We start from the raw sequence: 26,964 nt of genomic DNA on the forward strand, positions 1-26,964 counted from the left end.
GGGGGCAAGGAGCGCAGGGGTTGGACACTATCACCAAGAGGTGGGGACGGGGCTTGTGCGCTGCTGGGGGTTTATGCAGCAGCACCCTGTGTGTTAAGGGTCACACAGGTGTGGGTTGCAGGGGGGGTCCCACAGTGTCCAGTAGTCTTCATTCCTCTGGGGTCTCACAGTCTTCACTCCTCTGGAGTTCTGCGGTAGGTGGCTGGCTGTTGTTCTTCCTGGGTCTCTTCCGGGTCCCACTCGCGGCATTCCCCCCATCTGGCGGTGGTGTTCCCCCGTCTGGCAGCGGCGTTCCCCGGTCTGGCGGCGGCGTTCCCCAGAGAAGTAAACTCTTAAGAAACACACTTCTCAAAACAATTAATCATAAAAGGGGCAAAAAGGCAGCATTTCTGTATGAACAAAGTGCAAAATACAGAAAGTAGAAGGAAAGAAGGATAAGTAAACACCAAGAACCAGGGAAGGAAGATGAAAGGAAGCTACTGCACTAAGATAATTTTAACTAATGTTATGAAGCAGAATGTGTATAAATAGTTGAATGGAAAACTGATTTTCTCTTTAAAGTTTTGTCTCAATCACAATTAAGTAAAAGAAAAAATTTTAGTCAGTGAAATTTTATCACTTAGTTGGGAAGCTGTTTATATACTAAGTTTCTTCATACAGCAATTTCATGGTCTGTATGCATATCATCACATATAGACTTGAATTTACATAAACAATCACAGAATATGTTTTGAAAATTTTCTCTTGTTTTCATAATATGTCATGAGTATGTTGTTGTTGTTGTTACTGTTATGTGCTTTCAAGTTCCCTGTAACTCACAGCAACCCTATGTACAATACCTCTGAATCTTGTCCTATCATGTTCCAGTCTCACTGTTCCCAACACACCTAACCCCATTATCTCAGTTACTGTGTCAATCTACCTGATCCAGAGCTTTCCCCTCTTGCGCTGTCCCTCCACCCTTCCAAGCATGATGTCCTTCTCTAAGGACTGGCCCCTCCTGGCAACATACCTCGAGTATGTGATACAGACTTTCAAAATCTTTGCCTCTAAGAAGCAACTTGGTTTCACCCTCTCCAGGACTGACTTGTTTGTTCTCTTTGCAGTCCATGGAATGTTCAACATTCTTCTCCAGCACCACAACTCAAAGACATCGATCTTTCTTTTGTCATCCTTAGTCATTGTTCAGCTCTCAGATGCATAGCAAATAATTGCAAAGACCATGGTCTGGATCAGGTTGCGCACCTTAGTCTCCAGACTGACATCATTGCTCTTTAGCACTCTGGAGTGGTCCCTGACAGCAGATTTTCCCATTGTAATTCATATTTTTATTTCCTGACTGCTAGTGTCCAGAGTGTTGAGTGTGAAACCAAGCAAACTGAAATTGTTAACAATCTCAATCTCCTCTGCATCTAATCCTGATGCTGCCAATTGGCCCAGTGGTAAGAATCTTTGCTTTCTTAATGTTGAGCTTCAATCCGTATTGAAGACTTCAATTCTATATTGAAATTCTTGACCCTCTGCAGCAAATGCTTCAGGCCCTTCTCATTTTTGGCAAGCAAAGCTGTGTCATCTGCATAATGCAGGTTGTTGATGAGTCTTCCTCCATTTCTGATGTCACATTCTTCCTCATAAAGCCCAGCTTCCTGAATGATCTGTTCCACTATAAACAAAAAAGGTAGGAGACAAGACATATCCCTGATGTACTGCTTTCCCAATTTTGAACCACGCAGTATTTCCCTGCTCGGTTCTGATGACTGCTTCCTGGTCCAAGTATAGGTTTCACATAAATATAATCAGGTATTATGGGATTCCCATTCTTCTCAAAGTTAGCCAGTTTGTTGTGATCCAAAGTCAAATACTTTTGCATACTCAGTGAAACACAGACAGACATTCCTCTGATATTCTCTGCTCTCAACCATGATCCATATGACATTGGCTTTGATGTCCCAAGTGCCATGGCCTCTTCTAAATGCAGCTTGTATTTCTGGTAATTCTCTGTCAACTCCAAACATTTTTGGATATTTTTCAACAGGATTTTGCTTGCCTGTAATATTGTTCAGTGATTTCTACACTGTCAGATCACTTTTTAAAAAAAATATGGAAATAAATATGGAGTTCTTCCAGTCAGTTGGCCAGATATCCTCCAGATTTCTTGGCACAGCCTGGTGAGCACTTCCAGAATCTGTTTGTTGAAATATGTAGATTGGTATTCCATCAATTCCCAAGGCTTTGTTTTTGTTTTTGTTTTTACCAATTCCTTCAGAGTAGCTTGAACTTCTGCCTTCATGACCATTGCCTCCAGATCATATGTTGTTTCATGAAATTCTTCTGTCATCCAGTTCTTTTTGGTACAGTGACTCTGTGTACTCCTTCCATCTTCTTTTAATGCTTCACGGATCCTTCAATATTCTACCCACAGCATCCTTTTAAGTATTGCAACTTGAGTCTTGAATTTGTTCTTCAGTTCCTTCAGCTTAAGAAATGCTGAGCGAGTTTGACCCTTTTGATTTTCTGACTCTAGCTCTTTGCACATTTCATTGCAATACTTTGCTTTCTCTTCCCAAGCTGCTCTTTGAAATTTTGTTCAGCTCCTTAACTTCTGATTTCTTCTTCTTGCTTTGGCTTCTCAGATTTTTAATGCAATAATCAGAGTCTCTTCTGACATTCATCTTGATCTTTTCTTCCTCCTCTGTCTTTATAATGGCCTTTTGCATTCTTCATGGATGATATTCTTGGTATCTTCCCACAGCTCATCTGGTCTTCATGCCTTAGTGCTCAAGGTCTCAAACTTGTTCCTGAGATGGTTTTTAAATTCAGGTGGGGTCAAGTGTTGGTTCTTGTGGATTTAATTTCCTTTAGCTTCAACTTGAACTTGCATACGAGTAGTTGATAGTCCTTCCACAATCTGCACCTTGTTTTCACTGATGTAATCAATCTGATTCCTGTGTAAACATTCAGGTGAGGTCCATGTGTATAGCCATCATTTGTGTTTCTTATAAAAGTTATTTGCAATGAATAGGTCATTGATTGTGCAAAATTCTGTAATTCTATCTCCAGCCTCATTTTTTTTTCCAAGTCCATTTTATCCGACTACTGACCCTTCTTCCCTGTTCTCATCTTTTGCATTCCAGTCATTTATTATTATTATTATTATTATTATTATTATTATTATTATTATTAATGCATCCTGGTTGCATGTTTGATTGATAGCTAACTGCAAAACTTGGTAGAAGTCTTCTATTTCTACTTTTTGGCTCTGGTTGTTGGTGCATATATTTGAATGATGGTGGTATTAACAGGTAGGTCTTACTTATATGTATATGGGTAGTACCCTTTCGCTCACTACATTGTATTTCAATATGGATCTAGAAATGATCTTTTTAACCATTTTTCCTCACCTTTTCATCTTTGGAGTAGTAGATCATGTGATTTTCTGTTTCAAAATGTGCCATGCGAATTCACCTCAACTCGCCAAGTATGTCAGTATTTATGTGTTCTATTTATTCCTTGGCAATGTCCAAGTTTCCAACATTCGTACTTCTCACATTCCACATTCCAGTAACTAGTGTCTGCTTGCAACTGTTCCTCCTCCTTTGTGTTTCCCAGTTTGAGGGGCCTCTGCTGCCATCTCTGCTTGTCTAACCAGAGTGTGCACTACTGTACAGGGGTTTTGAAGGCCTGTTATTTTGCAAGTGGATGGCCAATCCTTTTTCCTAGTCTGTTTCACTTTGTATACACAGCATTAAGTCAACATCTAACAGATAAGTACTTTACCCAAAACAGCAGAAGAGAGTCCCTAACCTGGCTACAGCTAACAGATTTAGTGTTGTTCCCACCTTCCCACTCTGTGCATGGGACGTAATCCCATCCCCAGTCTCTGCTCCACCATCATCCCCTCAGAACTCTCATCTCCTTCCACTCCACATCACTTTTCTACCCTCTCGACTAACCCAATACAATGTCTCAAAGCCTTTAGTCACTTCTGTCTGCGCCTTCCTGCACTATTCCCCCATGAATGGCTTTCTGCACAGGTTCTGGTTGGAGCAGGGGAAGCATAGGCACAGGGGTGGGGAGGGAAGTCCTGGGGGAGGGCAAGGAGGCCATATCTCTAGAATATCCTAGGTCAATTGTGCTATATTGTGATTTCTAATAAGTCTGGCAGGCAGGGCCTGAGCACTTAAATAGTTTTGGGGTAGAATGCAGAGGTAGATGGGAGATTTCACCTCAGCCTCATTCAACACAGGTATGCCTACATTTCCAGAAGTCTTGTGTGCAGGGCCTGAGTATTAAAATAGTTTTGGGGTCTTGGGCCTGCAACCCTCAGGCCAAGAAAACAACACTTAAATACCAGATGTAGAGAATACATAACCCTCTCCTGGGAAACTATCCTCTTGTGACAGAAGCATGCTGCAAATAGAAGAGGCACTAAGGCACAAGAAGTCAGTTCTGGTGCAGAAGTTCAAGGCAAAGGACTTTTCCTCAGAACCATCTGAGATAGGAAGCCTTAGAGACTCCTAAACTCAAGAGAGATACTGGCACAGCATAAGAGATTGGCAGCAGTGTGAAGTGTTCAGAATCAGAGAAGACTTGAGACATAAGCCAAAATATCATGGGCTGGATTGGAGGAGAAAGGTATTGAATGGCATAGGCAGGAGTGGAGGGGATGCTGGTGGAGCAGGGAAAGGGGTGGGTAAAGACACACGTGCCAAGGGTGGGGAGCAACATATAACTGGGAAAATATCTTTTATCTGCTCCTTTCTGTAAAATGTTTGTCTGTCAGATACTGTTCTAAATCTGAGCATTCTAATTAAGACAGACTAGGAAGGAAGATTGGCCATCCTCTTCCAAAATAACAGGGCTTCAAAAACTGTGTACAATAGAGCACACTTAGACTAGCAGATATGGCAACTGAGGCTAAGCCTTCAAATATGGAAACACAAAGGAAGAGGGACAGTTGTAAGCAGTCACGAGTGACTGGAATGTGGAACGTGAGAACCACGAATGTAAGAAAACTGGACATTGTTAAGAAAGAAATGGAAAACATAAATATTGACATACTAGGTATTGGCAAAATGAGGTGACTCAATAGAGTGCAGAAATTATAGAACAATATCATTAATATCACATGCAAGCAAGATCCTATTGAAAATTATCCAAAAGCAATTGCAACAGTACATCAGCAGAGAACTACCAGATGTGCAGGCTGGGAATAAAAGAGACTGTGGTACTAGGGATATTATAGCTAATGTTAGATGGATCTTGGCTGAAAGCAGAGAGTACCAGAGGAATGTCTATCTGTGTTTCATTGACTATGCAAAGGCATTAGACTGTGTGGATCACAACAAATGGTGGCTGACTCTGAGAAGAATGGGAATCCTAGAACACTTGATTGTGCTTATGTGAATCTTATACTTGGACCTGAGGTAGTTGTAAGAACACAGCAAGGAAACGCTGCATAGTTCAAAATCGGGAAGGGTGTATGCCAGGGATGTGTCCTCTCTCCACACCTTCTCAATCTATATGCAGAACAGATCATTCGGGAAGAAGGGCTTTATGAGGAAGAATGTGGCATCAGGATTGGAGAAAGACTCATCAACAAGCTGCATTATGCAGATGCTACAACCCTGCTTGCTGAAACTGAGAAGGACCGGAAGCGCTTGCTGCAGAACGTCAAGGACTACAGCCATCAATTTGGATTGAAGCTCAAAATCAAGAAAACAAAAGATTCTCACCACTGGGCTGACTGGCAGCATCATGATGGATGGTGAAGAGATTGAGATTATTAGCAGCTTTAGTTTGCTTGGCTCCACAGTCAACACTCTTGGTACCAGCAGCCAGGAAATCAAAAGACAAATTGCATTGGGGAAACTCTGCTGTCAGGGACCTTTCCAGAGTATTGAGGAGCCATAATATCAGTATGGAGACTAAGGTGCACCTTATGCTGGCCATATTATTTGCAATTGCTTGCTATGCATCAGAAAGCTGGACAGTGACAAGACGGGTATCACAGGAGAATTGATTGCTCTGAGCTGTGGTTCTAGAGAAGAGTGTTGAATATTCCATGGACTGCTAGGAGAACAAATAGGTTCGTCCTAGAGAAGGTGAAACCAGGCTGCTCTTTGGAAGCAAGGATTCTGACATACTTTGGGCATTTTGCAAGGAGGGACCTATACTTGGAAAGGAACATCATGCTTGGGAGGGTGGAGGGACAGCACAAGAGAAGAAGACTCTCAACAAGATGGATTAACTCAGTGACTGGAGTAATGGGGGTAGATGTGTCAGAGACAATAAGGTTGGCACACAATAGAGCAGGTGTCAGAGCTGTTGTACATAGGGTTGCTATGAATTGCAAGCAACTCAATGGCACATAACAACAACAATGATTATGTTTGGGCAGAATTGGGTAAGTCAGGCAAAATGAGAAGAGGCCTGGAAGGAAAAATGTTGAGGAGGATACCAATGATATAAGGAAGGAAAAAAGAAAACCCCTCCTGTTAAAGGCGAAGATCAAACAAAGTAACTAAAACCAGACTGCCCTGAAGCAATGTCATGTTACCAATGACATGAAAAACAACCAATTGGAGTAAGAAACATCCACCAAACATTGAACTCTCCAAGATATTATCCCATTGGCCCAGACTTTAGTATAAAGCATGCCCAAATGAGGAATCAAGCCAGCTAGGACCTTAGGGGCCACGGGGTCTTCTCTGTATCTTTGCTTTTGAAAAGATCCATTCCTTCCTCAGGAATGTAACTGTCATGTTCCCTTCTACCCTTTCAATGGAGAGTAGACTGTTTTCTCTTTGCTAATAAATTGCCTTTACTCTCACCTTTATTCCCACCTCTCCCCTTTCCTCTTGGCAAGCTGAATGTCCCATTGGTCCCAGCTGCTGTAACAAAGGCTCTTTCTTTCAAGGGCCACTAAAATTACTGTACACTGTGCTGCTTCTGTAGCTCAAATATCCCCTCTATTCCCCTTTACCTGGCTGAGTTCTTTGGCTGGGTAAAAAAGACTGAAGCCAGGGCATAACCATATGGTAACAATTACAGGAGGTTGCACATTATGGATGTGATCCATTAGACACCCAGCCTAGTGTAACAGTTAGGAACATAGTCTCTGGAGCAAAACTGCTATGATTTAAGCTCCCCCATCTCCCAGCTGTGAAATCTTTGGAAAGCTATTTAACTTCTCTGTCCTGCTGCTGCTTCTGTAAAATGTAGACTTTAAGGGTGCCCTTCTATCCATTGTGATTTATTGATGATTCCTCTCTTCTCTCATTTGCTATCCAATCGGAACTGACTCATAGTTGATCATCCTTTGGATTTATAAGGCTTTAAATCACATGGGAGGAGATTGGCCATCCTCCTCAAGAGAAACTGCTGGTGAATTTGAACTACCAAAGGGGCACAGCCTTTCGTTATTAACAGAGCAACTCTCTATAGCCTATCCAATCAAGGTAATAAATTAAAAGTGCCAAATGGTATTTTTCAGAAGGCTTCAATGCCCATGTTCATCTCTAACATACATCTGTATGTTAATCTAATTGTTCTATGGCTTCACCTTTTTTGCAGTCAATATTTAACTAATCTGAAATTTATATGGGTCTGGAGAACAAAGGATGAAATCAACTGTCTATTATATTGTTGACACAAAGGCTGCATCTTTTTAGCAGTGTAAATCTACTGTCATGACAGGAGAAACAGAGGCAAACAGCTTCAAAAAAACTCATTGGTGGATCAGCTGTGAATCAACTCCAATTTGACAGCAATGAGTTTGTGGTTTGATCTCCCACTAAGGCAATCCAGTTATCCCGATATCATCTATTGAAAAAATCCATCTTTCCAATAAATTTATCACTTTATCATTTTTTTAAAGAACTGTGGGCAAATTGGAAGGGAGATGTCACTGCTCTCCCCCATTGACCTATCCTTGCTGGTCCTGTAACATACTATTTAATTACTATTGCTTCATAATAGAGTGCCACAAAGTTTAAGCCCTCTAAGTTCTGATGGCAGAACACCTGCATCAAATCCCTGACCTACTTCTGTCTGTATGACCTTGAGTGAGATTCCGAACCTTCCTGACTGGGCCTCAGTATCATAAGGGGGTTGGTGATGAATAAAATGCATAACATATGCAAAACATATCCTTAACTAATAAGCAGTCAATGGTGTAGCTATTGACTCTCATTTATTCATGTACGCATGCACACCTTCATTTTCATACACACAGAAGAGCAAGTTACCTTATCCTCTTCTTTTGCAACATTTTTTTTTTTCTTGACTCCTCTGTTTTTATACTCCTAGATGAGACACAGAAGCCTTATTCCAAATTAAAAGGAAACTACTATCAGGAATTTAAAGGGGGGTGGTGCATTGAATTTACAGACAAGTAAGACATGAGAGCACTGCAGTGCTTATTTCTCTGTATCCAAGGATAAAACTTGCAATTTAATAGATCTAAACCTCCCTTAGTCCCTTGGAAGAAAGTAGGAGCTGGTTTTTCCCCGCAAAATAGTAGAACACTGTCGCCTTACAAATGGATGTTCCTATCGTTCTGTTATATTGAGAATAAAATTTGAATTCTCTTTTCTAACTGACTATTAAGACACAGGAACACTATGCTTATTTTGTAATCAGCCAATTTATTTTAAAACATTTCCGTTTATCTTCATTTGGTGCACTTGGATTTTCCAGCTAGATCGGCAAGAATAGTAATCATATTCTCCTGCTTTCCAATAATATTCCCCATCCTCCCGGCATAACTCCAATGTATTTACATGTTATTTCCTCTCTTGTCTCGTTGCACTGACGAGACTTACCTAATATTGGTTAAGACTGGTGGTAGTGACTGGACTTGTCAGTCTTTCCCTTAACTTCAAGGAAAATGTTTCTCGTGTCTCTGAAGTATACTGCAGGCGGATGCTTTGAAAGCAGTATGTTTGTTCTTGTAAAAGAGGGAATGCTTTTGAAGAGCAGGTCAGAAGATCTCAGGTTGGTTCGTGCGCCTCAGTGGGGCTGTCAGGCCCCCTCCCGCGCTGCCCACGCCTGGCTCCGAGGCTCAAGTTTCTCTCTGCGCTTCCGCTTGAACAGCATCCAGCTGCCTCGTCTTTAAAATGCCAGGGCGGCCGCGGCTCCGCGCAGAGCCCCCTCTAGGCGGCCGGCCGGGGCTCGCCCGCGCCTGCCGGGCGCTGACTCAGCCGCAGCCTGGCCGATGCGCGCGAAGCCGGGCCTGGGCAGCGCTCCGCACCCGCGCTCCTCCCGCGGGGAAGCTCCTCGGCGAGTGCCCACGGCAGCAGCCAGCTCGGCGACCAGCAAGCCAGAGCCCCGCGGCGCACGGGACGGGCCGCACCAGGTAAGGGCTGCGGAGCTTCCTTCCGGGCCGAGGCGCAGCTTTGTTGGCACGGCAAGGGCGGCGCGCGGTCCCGGTGGCGGAACTAGCCCGCCCGCCTCGGGCAGAGCTGTGGCCGCTGAGGTTGGGCCAAACCCCGCTGTGGCCGCAAAGGGACCTGCATAGGCACCCCAGCCAAGACCTTCCACCGCTGCGCGGCGACCCGATGGTCGGGGAGGACTGGACAGCAGTCAGGTAGCTAACAGGAGACCTGGGCTCTTTAAGTGGGTGCTGCTCACCCACTCTCAGGTTGCAGCACCCCAATATCTAAGGGGCTTAGATTTCCAAAACCTAGGGACGAACTGGACTGGACTGTCGTTAGGCCATCCCCTTCCCATTTCCGGGGACGGGGAACTCAGCCCTGTGAATTAAGGAGTGTGATTGAAACTGAATCAAAGTTAGGTATTCCTTCACGCCAAGTTCAGTGACTGAAATTCAGTCTGCTGCAGCTTGAATTTCAAAGCCAGAGCAGGTATGGCACGTGCCCCGGGCACCACTTGGAGGGGGGCGCCACTGAGCACTTTCTATTAACCATTGCTGTTTCCACCGCCAGCTGCGAGAGATCATTCAGCAAGTTAAAACTAGTACTTTAGTAGAGCTCCTCGGTGGATCAAGGTAGACTGATATTTTATTTCCTCTTTCTCCTAAAAGACTACTGCTTGCAATCTTAGCTCAGGTTATCCAGGTGCTAAGAGGAGGGGCGCGGTGGCGGGTCATCCCAGGACAGCAAAACTTGTTTATTATCTAACTGGATCTGTGGTGGGGCAGAGGAGTATTCATTTTAGTGTGGTTATGCAGACCTACTGTATTTCACCCTCCACCTCTTTAAAGGCTCCTGCCAGCCTTCCTGCTCTGTTCTTTGGGGTGGCCTCAGACCCAGGCAATCTCACAGTCGGCCTGAGGGTCCCCTTACTGTCTGTGCTCTGCTGCACCTCCTACATCTGGTTACAAAGCATTCTGTCTAGCAGGAGGCAGGATGACTAATGGGTTGACCAGTAGTCGGCCAACAGATAATAGCAGCAAAGTAGTTTGGGCATACAAGTCTTGCACCAAGATCTCCAGCACTTACTTGCCTCAGCAGGAAAAGTCTGGGACTGCTCTGCTGAGTGTAGAAAGAAAAGAAATAGAAAAATAAAATAACTTTGAGCAATTTTCATCATTGAAAGCAAGGAAAGTGCCAGTTGAAATTTTCATGTAGAGCTATAGTGTATTAAGTAAAAGAACAAGCTTGATTTGTATTTTTTTAGCTTATATATGGAAAAATTTTCTAAAAGATGAATGGCAGGTGTTTGAAGGGGACCATAATTCCCCTGCTTGCCTCAGGCATTATTTTCCACAGACACTCAATGGTCTCTTGTGGCTCCATTAAAGTAGATCAGACATGTATCTAGTGTAGGTCACAAAAGATGTAATTTCTGGGAAAAGTTCTGTCGACAGCAGCCTGTCTAAAGAAATCCTAACACCTTGGTTGTGTATCTGTCCTGATTTGCTAAAAGCCTAATCCAAGTTTTCAAATATTTTTCCATCTCAGCGGAGAAGGGCTATGGATTATATTCTTGAGAGCTGAATTTGAGAGGTGCTATTGCCTACAGAGAAAGCTCTGGAAAGGAAACCCTATAGGGAGGGGGGATCAAGGTGTCTCACTTAAGGGTCATAAATGGGGTGTAAAGATGTGGCTCTGCACCCGTGGCGAAAAATGCCCAGCACAACTACCCTGCACCTTCACTGGGAGAAGGTCCTTGTTCATCCACATCTGCATCAACCAGCAGGTTCCTCTCTGAGCCTCCTGGTTATAAACAGAGAACAGCAGTGTCTGGCTTGAGATGATGTGTTTCTGTCGTATGTCAAAATATTTATCAAGCAAATTAATGAATATTCCGCTGAGTGGTCCTTCTCTCTTTTCCTTCCTGTGCCTGTAAAGAGGAACTGTAATGTCCTGATTTGTGGTCTTTGTAAACTTACAGTGTGGGTTTAGAGTATCCTAAAGCCAAACAGCCAGTGTTGGAATAATGTACAAATTGGATTGCGATTAAGGATCAACAATGTCTCAGTGTCAGATGTGTGCCTCCTTGAAGGACAAATCATGAAGCAAAAAGAGGTGCAGGTAAAGACTTAGCTTGGATAAATGCTCAGAAAGAAATGGCTTTGTTTCCCTGAAGCAGAATATGTGGGTAATCTTCCATAAGATCTCTCATTAATATGTTCTCCTTCCAAAGGGTTAGCTTTCCAATCATATTTTCCAATTATATCTATTATTTCTGGATGATAGCAAGTAACACAATGCATTAAATATAAGGTGACTCTGAGATCTAGTAAGAATGGAAAACTAGAGCAAATATCAGTCAAATGTCTGTGATATAAATTTAAAATAAACTTTAAAAACTTTTAAGTTGCTCTGGCCTCAATTAGTTTGGGGGGGAAAAAGCCTGTTAAACTAGAAGGCCAATGCTATATGTAATATGTTATGGTTGAGTTTTAGAAACCTTAGATATTCCATTAGCTTGTTTTCTTAGGTTATTGATGAAAGGGGCAGCCTATTCTGAATTTATTGCCTTGCTAGTTAATCTCCTCAGACCAATATTTACACTACCTGGCTTTCTCCCAGCCCAGACTAAAAAATCTACAGCACCAATGTGGTTTGTATGCATTGTGTTTCAAATTTTGCACTGTTCCACGACTTCAATGGAAACTGAAATGGTATCAAGGAAAATACCTTTAATTTATCCTGTCTAGCCACAATAGAAAAAAAACAAACCCAGTGTCTATAAAATGGAAAGGTTTCCAAGACTCTGAGGTTAATGTTCTAATAAGCCCTGATGTGGAGAGAGACCTGCACAATAGCTCTGAATTTTGGCATTGAAGATTCTGGAACTGGTCTGTGTTAGTGAACATTTGAAATAACTGAAGTTCACTCTTAAAACATGTCCACATTTTCAGATGTTGTATCTTGCAGGGAAATATTCTTAAGGTGCATTATATATTCCCTATAATCAAGGAGCTACCGGGGTGGAGGGGGAGGGAATATATGTGTTTTCTGGTGATGCAAAATCGGCCCTCTCAAATTGATTCTCTGTGTATATCTGACTCTTAAATCAGACAGATTATTCAATCTTGGCTCTGGCACAAGGCAAATGACCTTCAGGCATTTGACCTTTTGGGCTACAGTTCATTCATTTGCAAAACCTGGGATCATCAATACCTAAAGTTGGTTTCTATATGCCGAGTATTTTCTAATGTTATATACCACCAAGTTGGTTCCAACTCATAGTGACCCTGTGTACAACAGAGGGACACACTTTGCAGTCCTGTGTCTTCCTCATAAGCATTGCTGTGTTTGGGTCCATTGTTGCAGACACTATGTCAATCCATCTCATTGAGGGTTTTCCACTTGTTTCTGATGCCCAACTAATCCAAAGACTGGCCCTTCTTGATAACATGTCCAAAGTATTTTATCATCTTTGCTTCTAAGGAGAATTTGGGTTGCACTTCTTCCAAAACAGATTTGCTTGTTCTCCTGGAAGTTGGTGGCATATTCAGTGTTCTTCACTAACACTGTAATTCAAAGGCATCGATCATTCTTTGTCCTCCTTATTCATTGTTCTGCTTTCACTGTCATTTGAATCTCAGAGTAAACAGTTAATCCCTCCATTTTCCAAATGAGGAAAGTAATGATAAGATAAGTAAATCAAATTACCCAAGGTTAATTCACGGTGAGAGCGAAGATTCTAAATGAGGGTCATCTGATTTTAAATCTCAAGTTCTCATGTGCTGTGTTGTAGCTATTGTACCCGGTTATTCAGGTGAAACAGTCTTTGAATTACAGTCATCATCAAAGAGGACAATGTTGCTGGATTTAACTGTTGTTACCAACCAGCTGGTTCCATTTTGTGGAGATTAAATTAAGGGAGAAGGTTTACAGTAATAGACTTAGGGAGTGAGTTTCTCTATAGATGCTTGTGACCATCACCCCATCATTCTAGCTTCTGAGGAGCTCTCTAGCTATATTTCTACTAAAACATTTTTTTTCCTTTGGCAGTCCGTAATATATTCAGGGATCTTTACCACACCATAATTCAAGGCATCAATTCTCCTTCAGTCTTCCTTATTTATTATCCGACTTCATACTCTTTGAGAAATCTTGCCTCCCTTTTGGTTTGTTGTGGGAATAATGGAAGATGAAGTATGTAGTAGCCTTGCACGTAGGCTTGGGAATGGTAGTTCCTTGTGAACTGTTCCTCCCATAGTTCCTATCATTTCACTAAGGATATTGACGCTCAGCAGATTTCAACTATGTGTCCTTGAGCAGATGACTTTATGGCTGTTTCCTCCGAAAGGGTCCCTCCTGTGTCTAAGTGATATTGTGATGCTTCTACCCCTCCAAAGTGGAACCCCTGTCCCTCTTCTGGGAAACTGACTCCAAAGGAACCATGGGAAGCCAGTGGCAAGATAGAAAGATACCAGGTTGAGATAGCTAATCCCAGAATTTACTCCTTGAGCTGCAGGTTTTAGAAACAGAAGGGCTTCCACAAACTGTCTTTATTGGCCAACAATTTTGACCACAAACCTTGATTACTGGTGGCCAGCCCGGGTCATTGACCCAAGTCTGCTTGGCCCCTTCAGTTAAGGTCCCATCTAAAAGCTCCTTTTCACTTTCCTCAGGACCTTTAGCATCATCACCACCTTGCCCTCTGTGTTCTATCACTCGTTTTTCAAAGTCAAGCACAGACAGAAGAATGAGGGAAATTCCCTTATTTCCCACAGAAACTAGAAGCTGCTCAGAATTTTCCACTGAATTAGCTAAGACAAGAGAAGATATATCTGTTTCTATACCTGAATGACTGACCATAGGGCAAACATGCTGTATTATTGCTAGTTGACATCAAGTTGATTCTGACTCCTGTGTGGCAGAGTAGAATTGTACTACACAGTGCTTTCAAGACTGAACTTAACAGAAGAGAACCCCAGCTCTGTTTTCTGAGACCCCTCTAAGCGGGTCCAAACCACTCACGTTTTGGCTAATAGTCAAGAACGTAACCATTTATGGCATCCAGAGATTCCAAACATTTTCCATTCAGTGTCTATATTTATGGAAATCTTCTATTTCACTCCATCACATGTCATTGTTTTGACAGTGAAGCATCACTCCACCAGTCTGCAAAGCAGTGCCCTGTTGTCCTGGGCTGGAGCTGCTGCCCTCTCTGTGCTGTAGGCCTGGGCTTGGGAAGCAAGATGCTAGGCCATTTGTATTTTTAATCTAGACAATCTGATTCTAGTTTCATGGACCTAAGAGAACTGCAGATTGCAAAATGAACTTCGATTCACATTCTTGATATTCTAAAGAGACGTAATCTTCAGTTCTTTCTAGAAGCTGAAGCAAGACCAGATACCACTCCTACATTCCAGGCCATTAGTGACCTTGAAATACAGACACTGAAGATTGAAACCTAGCGTGCTTCCCATGAATATGACTTTTCATGCTCCAGGTGGTCACAGTGAGTCAGTCATGATGGCCAAGGTGGACACCTGTGAGCCATCAAAGGGTTGGCATTCGTAGCCATGGAACTGCCTCGCATGCCGTGGCCTTTGCCATCATATCTAACTTCTCCAGCTAAACTTATTTCTTTCTGTAGAAATTAACTGTGTTCCCAAAGGTTGCAGTGAGCACTGGCTCATTCCTTCAGCAATGAACTTGGAATCTAGTAATACTGTGCTGAGTGTTGGGGGATACGGCCGTGTCCAAACACTAACTCTGTGTCCAAGAAATTTACAGCCAAGACAAACAACCCACAAATAATGGTGCAGTGTATTTCTCTGGGAGAATGACATGGAAGCAGGTAAATGGGAGAGAGTGGGGGAGGAGCTCTACCTGGACAGCATCGTCAGGGAGGGAGAATTTAGGTAGTTTCAATGGAAAATTGAAATTCTTCTAGGGAAGTCACCTGTTCTCACTCAATGCCATTGAGTCAGTTATGACACATAGTGGCCCTCCATTTCATTTCCAAGACTGTTGATCTTAACAGAAGAAGATTTTATAGCTTTCTCCTATGGTGTTTATGATGGATTAGAAGCCTAGAAACTTGAGGTCTTGTGGGTAACAGCATAGCACACTGCAAACTGCACCACCAGAGCTCCTAAACAATTCTAGGCCGGTGAAATATCAACCGCAAAGATAAAGATACACAAAGGAGGCAGTGTGTTCAATAAGGGGAGAAAATGGATAAGGATGAGTAAAGGGCATTGGGAGGCGGGGGCGGTGTTTTGAGAGAGATGAGCCTGGAGAAGATAGATCACAGAAGACACAGCCAAGAAGCTCCCTTGATTCTTTGAGACTCGATGGTTTTCTTTTTGCCATACCCTTCTTTGCCCAGGGAAGACATTGCTAATCAATCATGATGCTCTTTTTCATGGAGTAGACTGAGACCTCAGAATCCTCAAAACTGACTGGAGTTGACTTATGAAGGGGTATTGTGTTGAGCATTGAAGATAATGGGAGCACACTGAATGAAGTGTCTGCCTTAAGTCAAAACTCTGAAAGTGTTTCTCATGTCCTGTCTATCCTAACCCTCTCACTCTCCCATACCCTTGTTTTAAGCCAGAAGAACATCTATTTAAAACTACCCTTATGCAACCAGTCATGTTCAAGTCAGGCTGTGTGTTGCGGTTCACTGGGTGATCCTGACACAGAGCTGTCTCTAGGCCTGAGGGAGCCCGCCATGCCCTCGTGGTGCCAGCCTTTAATCAGGGGTGACCTGTTGGACCAGGATATCTCCGGGATTGAGACTGAAACCCAGACCACATGTGACCGAGAGGGTGCTGGCAAGGCTGGCCCAGCAGGGAGGCCCTATACCGGGTTGCAGGTGTTCCTGCCAATCAAACCTACAACAGAAGTGCGGCTCTTCAGCTCTTCCTTGGAAACTGTTACTCTGTATTACCAATGCTTAGGGGAGGCTTGTTCCACTTCACAATGCCCATTGACGTACAAATAGATATTCTGAACTCCACTTCCTGCAAGTTACCTGTTTTTTGTTGGTCACAAGTAAGGCAGAATTGTTCAGTGGTGTCCACCTTCCCTGTGTCCAGGTTGAGAATTAATACATTTGCTTTAAGTGTCTGCAAAATCACAGATAATAGTTCTATTGTTAGCAAACTGAGCTGTGAAAAAACCTGAGCAAACTAGGCTGCTTCTCCCTAGGAGTCACATCTCCAAGTGAACAAGGACATTAATGTTAATCAATACACCTGGCCCAGGGAAAGCTGAATCTCACAAACTTTGTCTTCTTACTCAGCAGTGCCTCTGCTTTCTGAGAATATTCCTTGACCTGCCAACCAAAAGACCAACAGTTCTAATCCATCAGCTGCTTTGCAAGAGAAAGAGAGGTAGTCCTTTCCCATAAAGGTTTACAGCTTTGGAAATGGAATGAGGGCAGTGCCACCATGAATCAGAATTGATTCATTGCCAGTCATCTTGGGTTTTTATTTTTTTTGGTCCATTATTGTAGGGAGGGCAGGTTGATGTATCTGCAAATAAATTCTCATCTTCACCGTACTGCAGCTCACTAGAGGAGGTGTTACCTCACCTGTGACTCTAAGGAAAAGACTTCAGGATGTGCTGGCACCCTGCACCCAAAGTCCTTACCATTTAACCTGCACTGTGCTCGCAAGACAGAAGGTACTCAATGAGAGGCACCTCAGAAGCAGAGGTGGTTGGGGACGAGGGGCAATTTGAGAAAATGTTTTCTGCACATGCATGTAGGTCACAATGGTGGAAGGGTGGAGAAGGAAATTATTGAGCTGGTTGGACTCCAGGATTATGGACCCTCACAGAGATTCTCCGAGGGGGACTATGAGGATCTCTGTTGCCAACTCAGATGACTGGTGTCAAATCTTAACTCTGTGTCTTCCAGCTTTGAGACCATAGACCATCCACCATTGCTCTGAGCAGTCACTTTCTTACTGCAGAGCCGCAATACAAATATTGACCTCCTAAATTCAACAGTGAATAAGGAAGACCAAAGGCAGGTTGATGCATTTGAATTATGGTGTAGCTGAAGAATATTGATTATACCATAGACTGCCAGAAGAGCAAATAAATCTGTCTTGGAAGAAGTACAGCCAGAAATTTCCTTAAAAGTGAGGATTGAGGGATTTAATCTCTGTAAATTGAAACTGTGATCAGGAGGGATCCATCCCTTGTGATGTACATTATGCTTCAAAGAGTGGAGGATCAGCGGAAAAGAGGAAGACCCCCTCAGAGATGGAGTAGCCTCAACGGTGAGTTAAGGTACAATAGAGACAGTGTGGATGGTGCAGGATTGGGGGAATTTGTGTTCTTTTGTAGAGAGGGTGTTATGAGTCAGAGCCAGTGTGATGGCATGTAATGACAGCAGAGGAGAATATGTGTCATTAACCAGAAGGATGCTTGTCAACCCAAAAGGCCTGGAGAAATTTGTGTGGAATCGCAATCAGACTGTGAGAATATAATTCCCACTGGAATAATATAACAAAGAAATTCTCCAAGGCTTGTCTAGGAGATTAATTTTAATTTATTTTTTTTTACATTGTTTCTTTTGTTTACTTTTTAAGGTCCTTCCTCACCTCCCACCACCTCTTCCAAGGCAGAGGGTCATCACCCAGTCTGAAGGTCTGAGCCCTGGCCTTGGATGCCTGTTGCAGGCAGAGCTGAGGGGAACGCCATGGGGAGACGACCCAAGCTGGCCAGTGTAGGAGAGGAGAAGGAAAAGATAGAAACCAAAGGATAAATGAAATCTCAAGCAAACAAAAACCCTGCCACACACCACAGCTCCATACTCCACATGCTAGACCTGGGGAGACCCCAGTTCCTCTAGCTAGAAACAGTCCTGAAGTGCCCTGCACAAATTAACTGCACCATACAGTTGCACTGATATGTTGTAAAGAAGCAACCAAGCGGGGCGTGATAAAGCCCCAGGGCAGCCACAAGGAACAGTCGGCAGAACAAGCTAAAGGGCCCAGCAACAGTTCACATAACATAAGTGGGCCCTGTTTGCATCCCACCCACTCGTGGAAGGCTCATTTTAAAAATGCAGACGCAGAAACACTCCCCAGAAGCTTCTTGTTGTTATTGGGTGCCGTCGAGTCTAATACAACTCACAGCATCCCTGTGAACAACAGATCTGAACCTGTCCTCTGCCGTCCTCAGTATCTCTGACATCCTTGAGCCCATTGCTGCAGTCACTGTGTCAGTCCATTGCACTGAGGGTCTTCCTCACTTTTGCTGACCCTCTACCTTTTCAAGCATGATGTCCCTATCTAAGGAGTAGCCTCTCCTAACAACATGTCCAAAGTATGCGAGATGAAGCTTCACAATCCTTACACCACCACCCCCAAGGAGCATTCTCTAAGTTAAACTTTCTTCAAGATATGTCTATGCGATATTCAATACTCTTCTCCAACACCACAGTTCAAAGGCCTCAATTCTTCTGCTGTCCTTATTCATGGTCCAGCTCTTAAGTGCATAGCAAGTGCTTGAAAAGACCATGGTCTGAATCAGGCGCACCATAGTCTTCATACTGGCATCATTGTTCCTCAGCACTTTGGAGAGGTCCCTGAAAGCACGTTTATCTAATGCAATATATCCCCTGATCTCCTGACTGCTGGTACTAAGGATGTTGTTTGTGGATCCAAGGGAGATGAAATCATTGGCATTTCAATCTTTATCTATCACAATGTTGTCTATTGATCCAGTGGTGAGGATTTTAGTCTTCTTGATGTTGAGATGCAATCTGTATTGGACTATAGTCTTTGATCTTCTACAGCAAGCATTTCCAGTCGTCCTCACTTTCAGCAAGCAAGGTTGTATGATCTGCATAAGTTATTGATGAGTCTTCTTCCAATCCTGATGCCACATTCTTCTTCATGGAATCCAGCTTCTTGAATAATTTGCTCAGCATACAGCTAGAATAGGAATGGAGAGAGAATCTAGTCTTGACATAAACTTTTCCTGATTTTAAACCATGCAGCACACCCTTGCTTTGTTTGGAAAATAGCTTCTTACTCTGGGTATGTTATTGTTGTTAGGTGCCATTGAGTCGAGTATGACCTGTGGTGACTCAATGAACAGCAGATCTGAATCCTTCCTTGTCCTGTGCCATCATCTGACTCTGAAACACTTGAACCTCTTGCTGCAGTCACTGTGTCAGTCCATTTCACTGGAGGTCTTCCTTTCTTTCACTGACCCTCATAGGTTGATCTTAATTAAGTGTTCTGGGATTCCTGTTGGAATTTCTCAGGGCAGAGCTGAGAATGGACTTTTTGAACAAGTTCTAGGACAGATTATCCAGCCCTCTAGACTTTAGAGAGTCTACCAGGTGGGAATTGCTGGCCTGGCTTGAGGAAATTAGCACAGTCCACACTTGCCCGATTTGAACTCCGGATGCGCCAAGGTCCACAGGTCATTCTGTCTTGACAGAGAAATGAATGCCCTCATTCACCTTCTAGACCTGTGTTAACTCCACAGTGAACTTCCTGCAAGTGTGTTCCATAATTTCCTGGTTTCCATAAGCATCATGCAAAGGAGGGCTGTCAGCACTGCCTGGGTCCAGAGCTTTCAGCCATTTCAGCTCCACAACCAAAGCTGAGATTAATCCAGTTACATTCTGTATGTTAGGAGGAATCCTTTTCTCTCTGTTCTTGTGGATTTTTTTTTACCTTTATACATAAAGTAAACTTTAGAGAATTATGGGAATTTTGTTTCTTTGGAGGACAGAGATTTGAATAGCTTAATAGCCTAGTCCTTTGGATTCAGATCAAGAACTGTGTTTGCCATCAATTTCATTGTCTTTTTTTTTCCCCCTGGAAAAGCATTTTCCTGATTATATAAGTTGGAGATGGACTTTTAGAAAATACTGAAAAATACCAAAAAGGAAAATAATAGCTACCTATGACCCCAGACTCCTCATTATCATTGGGAGTATTTACTCCACTTTCCCTCCCTTGATATTTATACATATTTATGGAGATCTGGGGGCCTAGTGGGTGAGGAGTTGTGCTGCCGACCCAAAGTTAGGCAGTTCAAATCTACCATCTGCTCCCAAGGGGAAACAAAACAAAACACCAACAACACCAGTTCCCTCCAGTGTAATTTACAGCTTCTGAAAACTTACAGGAGGTTCAGCCTTGAGTCAGCTCTGACTTGACAACGCATAACAATATGCTTATCCATAAGGAGCTCTGGAGACATAATGCTTAAATAGTGTTTAAATCCAACCATGACTTCAAGAAAGAAAAGCAGTGGTTTCATCTCATCAGGAGTTACTGCTTCAGAAACCCGATTTGGGGGGGCGGGGGGACACGAGACTCAACAGCAATTTATGGTTGTGAATAACTTTTTGTTGTCATTGTGCATTTGTGGTTTTGTTTTTGGGATTTTTTTGGTTTGTTTTTTTTTACAAAATTGGAACCATAGTATCCATTCATGCCATGCCATGTTGATTTCACCCAATAGAGTGTTGTAAGCATTATTTAATTCTTTGATTATTCTTTAAAAATTCAGTACTAGTTCATTTTAGGAGCGTTCCATGTCTGTGCTGGATCAGTCCCCAATGTGGCTCATTAGATCGTTTTCTGTTTTCCCCTTCGAGAACAATGTGGTGGATTTCATGGTACAATTCCTCTTATTCAGTTAGTGTCATTCTTTATTGCCTCAAGATGTAGACTTTTTAAGAAAAGACATGGCATTACAAAAATTTTAAAAAATAAAAATAAAATTTAAAATAATTTTTAAAAAGTGAATATCATAAGCCTGTCTGGAGATAAGAAAACAATAAAAAGTCCACTATTGTGTTGACTCTGACGCCTGACAACTTTCCACTGGGTTTCTGAGGCTGTAGATTTATTAATGGGAGGAGCCTGCTGTCTTTTCTTCAGTGAAGTTTAGTGGCAAAGATGTTCACATCTTTGGTTAAAAGCTCAATATGCTACAAGGCCCCCTCCTCACTAACAGTAGTACTGTCTTATTTTGATGGTTTTTTAAGTTAGCAGGGGGAAAAATATGAAATTCCATTAATGGTCTAATATTTATTTACTAGTAAACTTGAGCTTTCCCATAGTATTTACCATACATTTTGCTTTTTCCTGAATTTTATTAGCCACTTGTCTCTTTTTATATAGATTTGCAAGAGCTCTTTATATAGTAATGATATTAACGTAATTGTTATTGTTATGTGCAATCAAAAATCTGTATTGCAAATACATTCAAAGCTTCCATTTTCCTTTTGATTTTGTTTTGATGAGTGTTAGGAGTGTGTAAGACTTGGTTTTGTATTTTGGTTTGTTTGTTTTTTGTGGGTGGGTGGGTGGGTGGGTTGGTTTTTAACAGGTTTGGATTAGCTACTATCTACTTTTACCTAAGGAGCCATTTACCACCCACTGCCATCAGGTTAGGGAGCTCTGGTGGCCTATGAGAAACTGTGCTGTCAATCTCAATGGCACACAGTTCAAATCTAGTAGCTGCTCCTCAGAAAAAGACGGGCAATCTCATCCTGTGCAATTTACTGCCTCTGAAAACTCAAGTTAGAGGGTCAGCTATGAGCTGGTTCTGACTGAAAGGCACACAGCAACAACAAGCTTTCAGGTTATTTCCAACTCATAGCAGCCCTCCATTTGGCATCTGAAGCTGTGAGTCTTTACCTGAAGAGGCTCTCTATGCTTCTCCCTTAGGGTGGTTAGTGGATTCGAACTGCCAACCTGATATGTAGCCTGATATGTGACACATTAAAACCTCCAGTAAATTAGACACTTTAATTTCCAGGGTTGCAGAAGCTTTCAATCTGGACAAGGTCTCTATGTCAGATAGTCATTTTCTCCTCATATTCAATTCCACCCTGCCTCCTTCCAACAGAGTTAATGAGATATTACACCATTCAGTGGGGCCTCCACACAGCTTCCAAAAGGCCTGTGGTTGAAGCACCATTAACCATAAGATGCGCCTGCGGCCACTGCACTAAGATCCTCACCCATGCTGCAGCAAATCAGTTCCAAGAAGGCAGGACCAGGCCTCTCCTCCTTATTCTCTGTAGTTGCAGCTGGTAGCAGAAGCCTGCTGGGCAGTTTTCATGGAAGGGAAAAAGCAAACAAGCAAAACATTGTACCAGCTCCACACATGAAAACCAGGCATTCCCCAAAGACTCAGAACCTATTAGAGGCAAATTAGAGTAAAAGACTTTCAAGATGGGCAGTTCAGGATCTCCAGAGATTCTAGGGGGAAGGGGGCAAGTGCTGTGGTGGAAGTTGGGGGAGGGTGCAGCAGACTCCATCCTTCCGCAGTTTAAGATATACTTGTACTGTCCCCCAATGTACACCCTTCTGTTTGGATATTGAGGGCCGACACAAGATTTGTATTATTTTTAAAGAGCTGCTGCTTTTTTAAATAGACTGGAATACACTGTTCTATCATGACTGCCTTTCATTACAAATGGGGAAATGAGGCCTTCGTTCGGAGCAGAAGTGGAACCAGCCTCCAAGCCTTGAGCCACAGCCATGCACTCTGTCCTTCTCACCCCCATACCTCTTACTGCTCCCATCAGGAGAAATGTGGTTCAAACCCCAAGTGAGCAACCAACATAGGTTCAGAGGACAGGCTGGCTTGGGGAAGTATTTGATCCAAATTTGGTAGGACCAGTGCTTGGGTATGAGAAAGCCCTATCTCTCCCTACCCTCTCTTTACGGCCAGATGACATTTGAGCTGTTCTGGGGCTGGCACGGTGCTTGCTGCTGGGGATACAGGCAGGACAGAAACCAGTGCCCACTCTGAAGTCTGGGGGCAGGGGGCGGGGTGACATGAACTTGTCTGATCATGGTCCTGTGGGGAAGGTATCTGTTCTTTCCTGGGGATACAGAAGGACGTCAACATGAGAGACAGAAACACGTCTTTTGAACCTTCCTAAATTCAAGAGAAGCAACCAGAAAAACTACTAGGATTGAGAAGTGGAAGATCTCAGCTGCCCATCTTGGACCCCAGTATTTCCTCCCCAAGTTGTTGCGGGTGTTGCTTTTGACCCATAGTAACATTTTAGACAGTAAAACTGCTCTATAAGGATTTCGAGGCTGTAATCTTTACCAAGGGGACTCTGTGGCTCTGTGCCTAAGGGCTCAACTGCTCACTCAAAGTTTTGAATGCTCCAGAGGAGGAAAGTTCACCCTTCTGCTTCCATAAATGTGGTGGTTGTTACTGTGTACCACTGAGTGGTAACTGACCCTCTAATGGGTTTTTAAAGTCACACTGGAGAAGATTGCCTGTATTTCTCCTGCAGAGCAGCTGGTAGATTTGAACCATATACCTCTGGATTTGCAGCGCAGTTCTCTGCCACTTAGCCACCACAGCTCCCTCCGTAAAGATTGTTGTTGTGTACCATAGAATCAGAACTGACCCATAGCTTACCTTCTAGCAGGTTTTCAGAGGCAGTTCATCAGGAGGAAATTGTCCATCCTTCTCCTGCAGAGCAGCTGGTGGCCTCGAACCTCGTGCCTTCAGGATTACAGCGCAGCTCCTTGCCACTAGGCCACCAGAGCTCCCTCCATAACGATTATGACCTTGGAAACCCTACTGGACAATCCTTCTCTGCCGTCTAGGCTTGCTGTGAGTCATAATTGACCCAGCAGGGGTGAGTTTGGGTTTTGTAATCATATGAAAACAGATTGCCAGGACATTTCCCCCTGTGCTGCTGGGCAAGTTCTAAATGGCCAAACTTTAGGTTAGTGATTGAGTTAAAAAAAAAAATCTCAAGTCTCTGCTTTGTGAGGACACAACCCAACAATCAGTGGTCATGAACAGATGGGATGCTGTGGGACTTAGAGATAGTGCGAGAAGGAGGGGACAAGGAAAGGTCTTGGAAAGAGTGGGCGTTGATGAGGACTTTCAACAGCAGTAGGATTGGGGCAGCAGGCTGGCATCATGGCATTTAGAATCAGGAAAATGAGGGCAGAAGGGAATAGAGGCAGGGAGATACTAAGCCTTTAAGATGTCAAAATATACCCACAGATTCTACATAGACTCTGTAGTGGGAATTCTTCTGCACAGACTCAGACCCTTCAACAAGAGCATTTCTTTACTTGGCTGTCAAATCATGGCAACTTCATGTTTTACAGAGTAGAACTGCTCTGTAGAGGTGCAGTCTTTATGGGAACAGATCACCAGTCCTTTCTTCCACAGGAGCACTGGCTGGGTTTGAACCACGAAACCTTAAGGTGAGTAGTTAAGCTCAATCTAGTGGTAGCCACCCAGGCACCTTTCCTGAGATACAGACCTCTCAATGTATTGCATGTCCTCTTTAACAACAGGGGTCTGGCTTCCACAGACAGTACTTCCCTGAGACACCGGTGCCTGCAGAGCCAGCCTTCCACAGCCAACCCTGGGTCAGGCTGTACTTCCTTGGGATTTGATTTACCAGGGAAAAATGTTGCCCTGTGTGCAGCTTCTATTGATTTCAGCTCAACAGCGTGTCCCTCCCTGTGCTGAGAAGGGAGCCTGGCACATAAATTCTCAAGCCTCCTCTGTTCACTTGACTCTTCTCGCACGAGGAACGAAAGCGTTAGCAGAGTAGGAGGAAGATGCCTCTGTGTGCAGCAGAAAACAAGCAGACCTTTTCAAGGTCTCTAAACAAGGGAAGACAGTTAATGAGAATGAGCTGGATTGATCTTCTCATTTCGCACATCCTTGGCGACTAAAGTGAGAAGCCTGCCTGATGCTTAATGTTGTGCTCTGCACAGAGGTGGAGGTGGAGAAGATGGATGTGGTGGACGGGAAGTGGCTGAGCCTGGCGCAAGGCATTGGACTCCAGCAGAGCCGGACTCCTCCCATTCTCCAGATGGTCCAGAGCATTTGACACATTCAACACCCACTGTTGTTCCTCCCTGGAGCCCTAACACAGCACTTTCTACCTATTCAGAGATGCCCTTCCACGTTGACTACTCCATCTAAGCCGTCAGCCCTAATAGATGGGATGTCATTACCACATTATTGTGGTGGGTGAACAGAGTCGCCCGGTCACCCCCTTGGTAATTGATGGACTAGGCACAGCCTTGAGACTGCTTGCCTAGTCTGCACTCCCTCCACCTCATCTCACCAGCTCTCAGTGGGGATGCATCATTTCCCTGGGAGACACAAAGACAGAGATGCCTCTGCCTCTGGGATTTTGCAAGAAAGATGGAAGGAAAATAAGGATGGTAAAGAATCTAGATTCTCTTGAGGTACTACTGTGACTTAGCGCTACAGAACAACCCTTACCCCTTGCCAAGGCATATGCTATATATATTGAGACACTATATATTTCAATAAATATATTCAAATATTCCTGCCCCATCAAATATACTCACTACTTAACTCCCAAGTGTCCACACTGTGCCTTTCCTCTAGACATCCTGGGGCCTGGTTCAGGGTTCACATGATCATTGACAACCGAAGGAACTGCCTGGGTGGTAAAGCGTCTTGGCACCCATTGGAGCACCCCTGCCCTATGTGTAACTTGCACCAGGTTCCAGAGGTCTAACTTGAAGAAAGCTAGTTTCATGTTCACTAAGCCAGGTTGGTGCACAACAGCTCCTAGCCATAAGGCCACAGTGGTTGGGACCATCTGGAAGCCCCTGAACCAGGCCTTACTGGCAGTGCTGATTGGCAACTGTCCTGAGTGACAGGTCAAAGAAAAATGGACAGAATCACAGCCTCCTTCTGAGTGAGAAAGATGGTGATTAAAAGGAGCCAGAAGGTTGGCAGATGCGGGCTAGAGCTCATGTCATCACAGATCATGTTGTTTACAAGCCTGAAACTCTGACTCCTATATAACAGGATTTGCAGGTTCTGACATCTTGCATATGCAGTTTTAAAAAATATAACATGATTGCACAAATTCAGTGCTGTTTAAGTGAAAATATTGTGTTTAAAGAAACACTTGCTAGGCCACTAATGGGTACTGAATGGGTGGCAAGGTCAAATGCCAACAAAGACCCAACAACAAAGTAACTCATTGCTGTCCAGTCATAACAGACTCAGCTGACCCTCCAGTGGGCTTTCAGAGGCTGTTAATTGCCCATCTTTCTTCCAAGGAGAAACTGGCAGATGAAAGAAAGGACTGATCTGAGCAGTTTGGAGTGGTGGGAGCTGTGGGGAATGAGGCATTTGGACAGAGGAAAGGCGGCATCGGCCACTCAGCCCTGCACATTGCCAAGCAGAAAGGCAAGCTCAGAACCGCCAGGTCTGTCCATCTTCCAAAGGCCGAAATCCTGAATCACGTGCAAGATCTTCCAACAGGCACTCTTTGAACAAAAGTAAACTAACAGCCACTCTGCCACCAAACAGGAGAAAGCTACCAGAGAGTCTTTGGTTTAGACTTTCCCGTGTCATTGTCTAGGAGAATGGAGTTTGAAAACCAAGTGAGAGTTGGGTGAAAAATCAAGTGATTTTCAGACTTAAAAAACACCACACCAAGGATAGTTTAAAAACCTTTGCTTGTTGTTATGTGCCATCGAGTTGCTTGCGACTCATAGTGACCCTATGTACAAGAGCTCTAAACACCGTTCTATTCTGTGCCAACCTAGCC

General features: G+C 43.6%; 1 protein-coding gene across 1 annotated transcript in view; it reads right to left on the minus strand.

The window, feature by feature from the left end:
- Positions 1-9,114: 9,114 nt before the first annotated feature.
- The window catches only part of FAH (fumarylacetoacetate hydrolase (fumarylacetoacetase)), a 164,117-nt gene continuing 146,267 nt past the window's right edge, over positions 9,115-26,964 (minus strand). The window contains exon 15 of the mRNA XM_006888362.1: positions 9,115-9,574. Within this exon, the coding sequence (XP_006888424.1) occupies positions 9,115-9,574 (460 nt within the window). The remainder of the gene's footprint in view (positions 9,575-26,964) is intronic.

The sequence above is a fragment of the Elephantulus edwardii genome, unplaced genomic scaffold (genome assembly GCF_000299155.1).
Source record: "Elephantulus edwardii isolate Elephantulus edwardi_28Jun2011 unplaced genomic scaffold, EleEdw1.0 scaffold00066, whole genome shotgun sequence".
Classification (NCBI taxonomy): domain Eukaryota; kingdom Metazoa; phylum Chordata; class Mammalia; order Macroscelidea; family Macroscelididae; genus Elephantulus; species Elephantulus edwardii.